Source organism: Sinocyclocheilus rhinocerous, unplaced genomic scaffold (assembly GCF_001515625.1).
Source record: "Sinocyclocheilus rhinocerous isolate Xijiao unplaced genomic scaffold, SAMN03320098_v1.1 scaffold72, whole genome shotgun sequence".
NCBI classification, from domain to species: Eukaryota; Metazoa; Chordata; class Actinopteri; order Cypriniformes; family Cyprinidae; genus Sinocyclocheilus; species Sinocyclocheilus rhinocerous.
Window position 1 is genome coordinate 1,273,865 of NW_015628351.1, and position 11,244 is coordinate 1,285,108.

Sequence of the window (11,244 nt, forward strand, 5' to 3'; positions counted from 1 at the left end):
GCCTCTGCAGTGTGTGTGTGTGTGTGTGTGTGTGTAGTAACGTTGTGATGACTGATTGGATGCAGGCTGTATGCATACTTGGGCTTGTTTGTTAAACAATTAGCCTATGCAATATATTTGAAAACCGCCAAACTGACTCCAAACCAGCCCAAATTTTGTCCACCCGCCCAAGCCAATTTTTACCCGCACAATCAAATTCAAAACTGCCCAATTGGGCGGGAACCCGCCCAATCTGGCAACACTGTCTGTCGGTTGTTGATTGGATGGATGCAGATCTGAATGTGAGCTTTCCCTTGATTATAAGAAAGGGACAGAATTTAAAGGGGCAGAAACTGTTTGTAATAAAAAAAAAAATGATGAGCTCAAAAATACTTTAAAAATGAAACGTATACATGAATTAATCATTCAGTAAGATGCTTTTAGAAGATAGATATCTTTGAAATCTCAAAATGTAAACATTTGCATTGCCTCTAAAATTACTTCTCTTTTTGGCTGGTGTCACATAGGCTGTTTTGCTTTGTTAACCAATAGCTACTTAGCTGTTTAGCCATTGTTTTAAATGCTGACATGGCATTAAATAAATAAATATTCTAATTTATTGAGATGCACATATATATATATATATATATATACATACATACTATACTTCTAAACTATATAATACACTCATTTGTTGCCAGTAATACTTAAAGAGAGTTCAAAAATAAAAAAAGGTCATAATTTATTCACCCTGTTGTTGTTCCAAACCTGTATGCGTTTGTTTCTTCTGTTGATATTTTGAAGAATGTTGGTAACCAAATAGTTGCTATTGACATAGTAGCCATTGACTTCCATAGTATAGAAAAAATACTATGAAGTCGGTGGCTACCAGCAACTGTTTTGTTACCAACATTCTTCAACAAACCTTTATTCGGGATCAACAGAACAAAGAAACACATTTTTGGCTGAGCTATCTCTGTAAATAAGATTATAAATAATTGCAAATAACAATAGATGAACTTGACCTCCTGAATTAAAATGAATTTCCATTTCATGTTGAATCCATATTGTGTTTTACATTCGACAGCTTATGTTTTTAAAACATATTCTCTGTACATTTACACCATAATTTCAAATCATTGTTTGAAGCTTGGTCAGGTGCATTTAAGTTGTCTTTGTGTTTTTTAAAGCACACCCTGATTGTTGCAGACCCAGAGAATCTTCTTAAAGCCCCAACTATAGTTGGCAAGCCCACTGATAAACCAGTCCTGTTCAAAGGTGTTGGGTAAGTGGTCTCTTGATACCCTGATCTGTGCTTCTTTTGAAAAATGTACTGTTTAACAAATTATGAGTTGCCTTGCTTTTTCAGCATGGTGGCTGATCCAGATAACTCTCTGGTGCTGGATATTCTGACAGGATCCTCCACCTCTTACTCCTACTTCCCAGATCGCCCCATCACGCAGGTAAATATTTCAAAGCTTTCAATGTTCTTTTTTTTTTTTTTTTTGGATGACTGAAAGCAGGAAAAACCAAAGTGAAGCATGGACTTACTTTACTCAGTCATTTATTTACTTTATAACAGTAAATAAATATCGGTTCTGCATATTGGTTATCGGGCACATAAACATGCAAATAATTGGTATCGTTTATAAAATATCAATATCGGTCGATCACTAGCCACAACTTTATTTATTATGTTACCAAAGATTTCTAATAAAAAAATCTTTTCTTTCTATAATCAAATAATTCAGAAAAAAAAAAAAATATTGGGATAAGATATTGGGACACTGAAGAGTAATGGCTGCTGAAAACCCACAGAATGTTTTTGAATATTTTAAAATTACTTTAAATTAAACTTTTGAATGGTGGTGTATGTTAATAATGATGTATGCCATTAAAACGTGACTGCTGGTTGCTTAGGTGGAAAATACAGTGTACAGTTCAAGCTTCCAGATGTGTATGGAGTTTTCCAGTTCAAAGTTGACTACAACAGACTTGGCTACACACACCTGTACTCTTCAACCCAGGTGAAATTCAGAATTCATTGTAAAACTTGCTTATGCTCCAAAAATTCCATAGTGATTTTACTCAGATTCTTGATTATATTTACTGATTCTTCTGTTATTCCACAGGTTTCTGTCCGCCCCTTGCAGCATACCCAATATGAGCGCTTCATCCCCTCTGCCTTTCCATATTATGCCAGTGCCTTCTCTATGATGGCAGGACTCTTTGTTTTCAGTGTCGTCTTTGTACATATGAGAGAAAAAGAGAAGTCTGATTAAAATGAGAATCAGTGAGGAGGAGTGCAAGAAAATGTAAAAACAAAAATGGTCTTCAGACCTCTGGCAGTCATGAATAGAGATCTGAAATATGTTTGTATGGTCTTGTTTTGGTGAGTTGGAAATTGTGCCATTACAACAAAAAGCAACGTTTTTTTAATTTTTTAATTTTTTTTTGAAGGGGGGTTGGGTAGTCTAACAAAAGATATGTTTTTGTTTTCTGGTTTGCCAACTGGTAATTTAAAGTGATTTGGGGCACGTCATGTTTTATTTGTACAAAAGGCAACTTGAATTGGTTTTATGGTGCAACATGCACTGATGGTTTGGCTCTTGCTATGAAAATTTTTGTTTTGAAATCTACCATTTGTAAAAAGAGGAATGGATTCTCAAAATGTGGTTGAAATACCTGAATTCAGTAAAGTTTTAACGTTCCACCACTAAACTTTTTGTCCTCTTTGTTGTTCAGTTGCATCAAATTCGAAAGTGTCTGATTCTATTCATGATTGTTTTAGCTGTTGTAAATGTAGTTTATACAGAACCTCGTTTCACAAATGTAAACTACATGGGCAAGTTTATTTTTTTATTTGTGCGTTTTCAGTTATTGAATACATGGGATAGAAATAGTATGAATGTGTGACAATAGAACCAACACATTACATTGTGTGTGTGTATATATATATATATATATATATATATGTATCAACACTATATACACACATAGTAAGGCCTTATCATTTTAGACATTATTTTGATATACACTACAGTTCAAAAGTTTTGGGTCTGTAACATGTATTTAAATATATACTTATACATATTTTATTTTTATCTTACTGACCCCAAACGTTTGAACTGTAGTGTACATCATTTTTACATTCATGCAAGAGCAGTTTTCTTCAATTTTGTGTGATCCAAATGATTAAAAAATCTTTGCATGCTTTATGACAGACAATATGACAATACACTTGGATAAAGGTCTAGAACAGAGGTTTCTTGAAGGCCAACTGTTAAATGTAGATTTAACATCAAATAGTCGCTTCATCTATATATTTTTGTTGTATTTTTAATACTTGTTTTATTAACGCAATAAGGAACGTTCAAGACCATGTTTTTTTTTTATTCGTTCAAAACAAAGACGTGAAAGTACGTTCTCGACGAATGACGTAGATTAAACCGACACCAGTTGTAGTCCTTACGTAGCGACTTGCTAGTAACTTGTTTTCTTAAAACAGACAGCTTTTTCAAAAATAAAGTTTGAGCTATGATTGTTTATAATTTACGTTGTTGAACAAACTTGAAAGTCTCCTTGAGTAATGTTAACCACAGAGCTGGCCTACAAATTTACGTCATCACTAAACAACTCGTGGCCTGTGAACACAAGCGCGAGCCGGGAGCGCGCGTCAGATGACATCCGCAGAGAGAGCACAGTCAGACATGGATCAACTCAAAGTCAAAGATCGGATCCTCGAAAACATCTCTCTCTCCGTCAAGAAGGTAAGAAACCTCTATACATGCAGCGAGGGTATGTATCAACCTTCTCTAGTTTATAATTTCAAGGATAGTTTGAGGTTTTTGCGGTTTACGCTATCAAAACAGTTGGGCCTCCCTCCTCCTGCTGTGCTTTGAAGACAAACGCCTTGACATCTTAAGAAATAACATCCAGTGTTTCCTTATAAGTCAAGATTTAACAAATACCAGGTTAGACAGACAACTATCAATGCACTATATTGAGTTATTCTAGGTTATATTGTGTACTTGTAGCGTAGTTAATACCTGTTTATCAATAAAATAACATGCAAAAGAAAACTCATTTTAGGCATGAGTCAAGTAAACACCGTTTACGGCATCATGCACACATCAAACAGTGACATGATGCCCCTGTAAACAAGTCCTGTTATTAAATGAGATCCTATAAATAGGGCAAACAGAGCTTAATACTTATTTTATGGGGCCATCCCAGGACATCCTGTCTTTGTATGGTCTTTTTGTTCTGCAGTGACTTACTGAATCTTTGCTGTTTGCAACATCAGAAAGCTTGTTCTTTCTTTCTTTCTTTCTTGAGCTGTCTTTTTCTGAGCGTTATTCTGAATATTAGCAGCTTGCACACCCTAGTTTGAAATCTTTTGACTTATTCAGATTTGAGCTAATCAGGTGCTTGGCATTAGTACGTTCTCATGGTTTTGTGATGGACTTACACATCAAAAAGCTCTGCTTCATCAGTGAACCACAGAACTCTGAAAATGCATTTCTCATCAGAGGTTGCTCGGTCAGAATGAAAACGATTGCTTGGAATGTCGTGGCTGTGTGCACATCAGAAATTTACCAGATAGGACGTACATTTTTCATTCACATCCAAGTGATTGCTGTTTAACATTTTTCAACATTTAATCCGCAGTTGCAGAGTTACTTTGCCGCCTGTGAGGATGAGACGCCAGCCATCAGGAATCACGACCGGGTTCTTCAGCGGCTGTGTGAACACCTGGATCATGCTCTGCTTTATGGGTTAGACCAACTGCACCAGAGCCTTTCAAAACTGAAACTCTTTTTAAGTAGACATTTGTAGGCTTACCGATCTTCTCTTTTCTCTACGTCTTGAAGGCTGCAGGACATCTCATCGGGTTACTGGGTACTCGTATTACACTTCACACGACGAGAGGCCGTCCGACAGATTGATGAGCTTCAGCACATAGCTACCAATCTTGGCAGAAGTAAGATCAAACCTTTGCCACCTATGATGACTTGTTGATGTGCTTTATAATTGTTGAAAAGTACAGTACCATTCAGAAGTTTAGAGACAGTAAGATATTCAAGTAAATATATTTATAATGTTACAAAAATTTCCATTTCAAATGAGTGCTGTATTTTTTTAACTTTCCATTTATCGAATAATCTTGAAAAGGTTGTATCACAGATTCAGCAACAATATTAAGCCGCACAACTGTTTTCAGTATTGATAATAAGAATTGTTTCTTGTGCAGCAAATCAGTAAATTAGAATGATTTCTGAAGGATCATGTGACACTTAAGACTGGAGTAATGGCTGCTGATGAAATTTAGCTTTGCCATCACAGGAATAAATTATATTTTAAAATTAAAATAGATTATTAAAAGAGAAAACATTTATTTTAAATTGTAATGGTATTTCATAATGTGGCTGTTTGTTTTCTGTTTGTAATCAAATGGTGAGCATAAGAGACTTCTTTCAAAAACATTAAAACATGTTACTGACCTCCAACTTTTGAAATGTAAATATGAAGTATTAGATGAAGATATATGAGATATATATGAAGATATATTCAGATGCTGAATATTGTGGCACTGTGTGGACTTTGTTTCATGTAGTTAGTTAACTATGACTGCTTTGTTGTTGTTCCACAGGTCGTGCCTGGCTCTACTTGGCACTTAGTGAAAGTTCTTTAGAAAGCTACCTCCGACTTTTTCAAGAGAATCAAGGACTGCTCCAGAAATACTATTACAAGTGAGTGACTTTGAAATAATAGATGTTGTTGTTCTTCAGTGGTTTCAGACCACAGAAAATTGCTTCCTTAGAGCAGTCATCTGATTTTTGTGATGTGTGAAAGCGGTTTCCTTCTTTACAGAAATGCACTGGTTTGCAGTCATGACCATCTCACTCTGTTTCTTACGCTTGTCTCTGGCCTGGAGTTCATTCGCTTTGACCTCGAATTGGTATGACTCTTCATTGATTTCTCCTGTCTAGAATTGTATGTCCTAGACCTGATGTGTCTTATACAGGACATATCACATTGTTTCACAGCATAGTGCCAAACAACTGACTTCTCTTTACAAGCTGTTTCAAAGATGAGAAAGCGTATCATTAAGGTGCTCTGACTGGTCAAAAAGTTTTTTTTAGTCAATCTTGCCTTCAGTAGTTCATTTTAAATAGCCCTGCATTGTGACAAATTAATTAAAAAATATTAACAAATAGGTATGAATATCCCATGTTGTATCTCAATGTAAGGCATTAATTAATAATTATGTTTGTATAATAATTATAAATTAACTAGCAAAACTATTTAAAATGGTTTTAGATGGAGTATTGAGTGCCATATACACTTACCAAATATATTTATATCAACTAGTCATTTAAAATATAAAAATACTGCTCTTCCATTACTACATTTTACACTATTCTATATCTTCCTTAACTGAAGATTTCAATATTTCCACTGCCTAATCCTTAATTTTTAAATTTGTGACAGGATGTGCCATATCTGGATGTTGCTCCTTACATGCCAGAATACTACAAACCCCATAATCTGTTGGATTTTGAGGAGAGGTTGCCAAGCTCTGATAGCCTGTCTCTGCACTCTTTCACATCCCTCACCTCCACTAACCTTGAGTGGGACGACAGCGCTATTGCCCCATCCAGTGAAGGTGAGCTGCTTGGCTTCAGTTCACCATTTTTCCCCTCCATTTCTCTGTCTATTACTATTCCAACTTCTGTTTCTTATTTTCACACTTTTATATATTTCACTTTTCCTTTCTTTTTCAAATGGGCATATTTAACTTGAATATTCTGTACCAAGATGACAGTATTCTTTGTTAAAGATTGTTTATCTAAAAGATGAGGACACTGAGTGTTCAGAAATCTCAGTGACCTTACATGATCACACATCAATTTTTTTATTTCATTCAATGACACATTTCACTGCTCATTATGTCACAATGTCTAGTATGTATTAGTTCCTCATATGCCAAGTTTCACATTCACTTTATATCTCTTTCAGTTTCTGTTCGTCTTTCATTCACTTCATCATTCTTTCCTGCCTATTGATGATCTTATTTCTCCTTTTTTAGATTATGATTTTGGTGACATCTTCCCTGCGTTGCAGTCATTGACAAGTGCAGACTGGGAAGGTGGGACATGGTTATTTCCCCCCTCCCCAATCTAACATTCGCAACCCCATCCAATCCATCGGTACAAACCTACTAACCTGCATCGCATGGCCATTTCACTCAGTGCATGTTTGTTTTTTCATGCACAGAAGCTGTTATAGGCAGTGTGCTTGTGATGAGTTCATAGATGGGTTACTGGTGAATATGGTCTGTATTAGACTAAACAGAACCAAACCCTCTGCTAATGCAGGGTTTGCATGGGATGACACTAAAACATACACAGTGCCTGATGCAGCTGGAACTTGCTGTTTGTTGTCTGATTGTGTTTTCCTGCCATTGCACCTGCGGTGGTGTGGCAGCTGGTTTGCATGTTGTTGCTTTCAAAGCTTTACATTCAGTGGCAAATATTCCTAACTTAATATTTATGAAATGATGACTAATAATCAAATAGGAGTCTTTAAAATATAGACATATTTTTGCTTGAATGATATTAAAGGAACACGCCACTATTTTTGAAAATAGGCTCATTTTCCAACTCCCCTAGAGTTAAACAGTTGAGTTTTCGAATCTATTTGGCCGATCTCTGGGCCTGGCGGTAGCACTTTTAGCTGTAGCTTAGCATAGATCATTGAATCTGATTAGATCGTTAGCATCTCGCTAAAAAATGACCAAAGAGTTTCGATATATTTCCTATTTAAAACTTGACTCTTCTGTAGTTACATCGTTGACCCCTTTAAGGTATTCTTTGTAGGGCTGACAAAAGTCATGTGAATCAACTTTATAGATTAAGTTAATGTATTTAATTCAGAAACAACACTTGCAGTACTTAATGAAGCATTTATGTGTAATTGTTCAATTTCTTTCTAAAAAACGTCCAGAATAGTCAGAACGATTGCACAAGCACATGCTTCTGTCTTCAAAACAATTGACAAACAAAACAATTAAATTGATTAATAGTGACAAAGATATTCATGTTACAGAATCAATGTTACAGAATCAATCATCAATGTTACAGAAGGTTTCTATTTAAAATAAATTTTGTTCTTTTGAACTTTCTATTCAAAGAATCCTTGAAAATGTGTCATGGGTTCCATAAAAATGTTAAGCAGCACAACTGTTTTCAACATTGACAATAACAAGAACTAGGGATGCACCGGTATCGGGCCCGATACTGGTCTCCTGTACTCGTACTCGTGTATCGGTATCGGGCGAGTACTGGAAAAAGTGGTATCGGTGCATCCCTAACAAGAACTGTTTCCTGAGCACCAAATCAGCATATTAGAATGACTTCTGAAGGATCCTGTGACACTGGAGGCCACTTTGCTATCATTGGAATAAATTACATTTTAAAGTATATTGAAATAAAAAACAGGAAGTTGTAGTAATATTGCAAAATATTACTGTTTTGATTAAATAAAACCAGCCATACCAAGATGTTCCCAATCCCAGACTTTTGAATGCTAGTATACTATGTGTAACTCTGGTATAACCTTCTTAATGGCAAATTTATTTATTTATTTAATGGGGTTTTTAAATAATCTAAAGTTGTCCTACAGGGTTTTATAATGCATTTATATATAATTGCAGCTCAGGTTTGTGGCAAAAATAGAAATAGTTTTTTCTTTCCAGATATGCATTACTAAACTAAATGCATGGAAACTGATGTTCAAATATTTAGAGGCAAATTTGGGGAAATTGAGATTGCCCTGTTTGTGATTATTTGCCAGACATTTAGATGCATAAAAGAATGAGATGGAAGTTGTTAGGAAGCTAAGTGTGCGTTTCAAAACTGCTTATGATTGTTGTATGTTTCTGTGCATTTGTTATGATTCAGTATCTGCCTAATACTTCTACAATGAGCTCCTAATACCTGCATGTCTAAGGAGTTTTCCCTTCTTGCTCTCGTTTTCTGACAGAGGGAGACATGACCGATCCAGTCAGTGGGCCCCGCTCCTCAGGATCAGACCCTCAGACTGTTGTCAGTGACTGTGTTGTGGTGAGGGCCTCTGCAGGAACCATCAGGACCACATCTCTGTCACGAAGCCCTACGTTTCGGCACAATCCCTTCAATGAGGACTCAGACACTAACACTTCAGCTGACGTCACCCCAGTGCACATGGCTAGCCGTCATGCTTCAACAACAGGAGAGGATGCTGAGATCTCCAACACTGAGCTGGAAGTCATTAGGTGTGTCTTGAATATTAGATCTAATGCCGTAGGATTGTAGTAGCATATCAATCACACATTATTAGTTGAAATGAAGTGTATAATTTTTTGTGTGTGTGTGCGTTACAATGCTTCTCTTTCGGTTTGTAGGTCAACTTCTCAAAGTCTGTAGACACCAGCATTTCAAAAAAAAAACCGGCAACATTTGAGCAGTTTGAGATGTCAGTTTGTAGCTCACCCACTGGTGTGAGCTTGTCTAAACCAATTAAATCTGTAATACTTGGAAAAAAACATCAGTTAGCATTCCCATTTATCTTTATGGCAGTTACTCAGCTACAGCATCCTGGAGGAAGTCCAGTTTATGGTTTAAGAGCCCTCCAAAACAAAGTCGCTGGCAAAACATCTTTACATTAAAAACATTTAATAAAGTATATTTACAATTTTGTAGTTTGCTCAAATAAATGTATTTAATCAGAATGGCCATCAATAAAAAATGATTTTTGTAATACTATTTGGTATTCTAATGGATTGAATGGCACTGAAATGACCCACTTGACCTTCCAGCTCCACTTAAATATAATGCTAAATAGTTTTAACATTATGTAGATTAATTTATTTTTCTGTGTGGTTTGTGCTACAGAATGGCAAGGCGCAGACGGCCTGGTAAGAAACGACGGGGAAGAGGGTCGACAGACTCTGTGAGCAGCGAACAGAATGTCATCTCTCCAGACACGGCTGACACTGAGGAATGCCTTCAGATTGTAGTTGAGAGAGACATTGTAGTCAATAACATTAATATGGACAGTCGGGGTCCTCTGGAGGGGCCAAATGGTCTTGGCTCAGAGTCTGCGAGGAATGGGAGACCAGATGGAGAAGATGAAGACCCGGAGGCAGGGCTGAGGCTTCCTGAAATGACGGACACTTCTATGGACAGTGTGGGCGAACCCCTGCGTGACGTCATGGACAGACTGAACGGTTCTCTGGATGGGGAGCACTGGCAGCGGAGTGAAGGTGAGGAGGGAGAGGATGGAACTTGCACTAGTCACGATGGACCCCCCCATCAGCGGCCCTTTCGAGAGGACTCGGGCGGTGAACCTCCGGACCCAAGTCGTAGCTTCCTGCAGGCCCCCCTGCCACCTGTGGACTTCTACTGCTTTACCTCCCAGAGTCCAGACCCTGCTTCCTCGTGTGGTGGGCACAATGACTCTGCAGGGAATGGCGAGTCGCAGGATGTTCCTGTTGGCGATGAAGATGAGGGAGAAGCAGAGACACCAGCTGCAGGGCAGGATCCCTCCATCCCCGTAGAGACGTCAGCTGAGGAGGAACGGAGTAAAGAAGAAGAAAAGCAGCAGGAGGAGGATAAAGACCACACAGTACAGAACTCCCATGCTGCAGAGTTTAAGTGAGATTGTAAACTGATTGTAATCAGTGACGAATTCTAGCTCTGTTGACACAATATGTGATTTATTATGAGGTTAAGGTATTGGTTTTTTGTTTGTTGTACAGGGTGGATAACAATCACCTTCTGCTGCTCATGATTCATGTTTTCAGGGAGAATGAAGAACAGCTCTTTAAGGTGAAACTCTGTTTGATTTAACATCACTGAATGGATAACTTTGTATTTACATTGTGTCCATGCTGCAGCGTACTAGTGCAAGATACCCAACCCCCTATTTACTCATTGTACTCATTTATAGTACCATTTTTATGACCCAATCACTCAAACCACATTCAGAGCTGATCAGAAGTGACCACATCGCTGATGTATTCCTAACAGCATTGAAAGCCCACTTACTGCGCCAAAACAAATGCTGTACTTTTTTTTTTTTTTTTTTTTTTTTTTGCTTCTTTATTTTTTAAAATATTAAAGACATTGTTAAAAAGAAATGGAAAAAAAATTGCACAACTGTACATGTAAGAAATGCTCTTGCTTCAGTTTTGTCCACTGGCTGACAGTCTTAGTTTGT

General features: G+C 37.1%; 2 protein-coding genes across 3 annotated transcripts in view; both read left to right on the top strand.

The window, feature by feature from the left end:
- The window catches only part of LOC107737669 (dolichyl-diphosphooligosaccharide--protein glycosyltransferase 48 kDa subunit-like), a 5,613-nt gene extending 2,913 nt beyond the window's left edge, over window positions 1–2,700 (top strand). The window contains exons 5-9 of the mRNA XM_016549259.1: window positions 1,170–1,264; window positions 1,349–1,438; window positions 1,503–1,513; window positions 1,900–2,006; window positions 2,112–2,700. Of these exons, the coding sequence (XP_016404745.1) occupies window positions 1,170–1,264; window positions 1,349–1,438; window positions 1,503–1,513; window positions 1,900–2,006; window positions 2,112–2,261 (453 nt within the window). The 3' untranslated portion in view covers window positions 2,262–2,700. The remainder of the gene's footprint in view (window positions 1–1,169; window positions 1,265–1,348; window positions 1,439–1,502; window positions 1,514–1,899; window positions 2,007–2,111) is intronic.
- A 960-nt stretch (window positions 2,701–3,660) lies between these two features.
- LOC107737546 (pleckstrin homology domain-containing family M member 2-like) overlaps window positions 3,661–11,244 on the top strand; it is a 14,592-nt gene continuing 7,008 nt past the window's right edge. The window contains exons 1-10 of one of the 2 annotated variants that reach the window (XM_016549055.1): window positions 3,661–3,749; window positions 4,651–4,757; window positions 4,854–4,963; window positions 5,633–5,732; window positions 5,854–5,941; window positions 6,475–6,649; window positions 7,073–7,132; window positions 9,028–9,298; window positions 9,918–10,679; window positions 10,784–10,853. In XM_016549055.1, the coding sequence (XP_016404541.1) occupies window positions 3,690–3,749; window positions 4,651–4,757; window positions 4,854–4,963; window positions 5,633–5,732; window positions 5,854–5,941; window positions 6,475–6,649; window positions 7,073–7,132; window positions 9,028–9,298; window positions 9,918–10,679; window positions 10,784–10,853 (1,803 nt within the window). In that variant the 5' untranslated portion in view covers window positions 3,661–3,689. The remainder of the gene's footprint in view (window positions 3,750–4,650; window positions 4,758–4,853; window positions 4,964–5,632; window positions 5,733–5,853; window positions 5,942–6,474; window positions 6,650–7,072; window positions 7,133–9,027; window positions 9,299–9,917; window positions 10,680–10,783; window positions 10,854–11,244) is intronic. The other variant, XM_016549056.1, reaches the window with a different exon arrangement.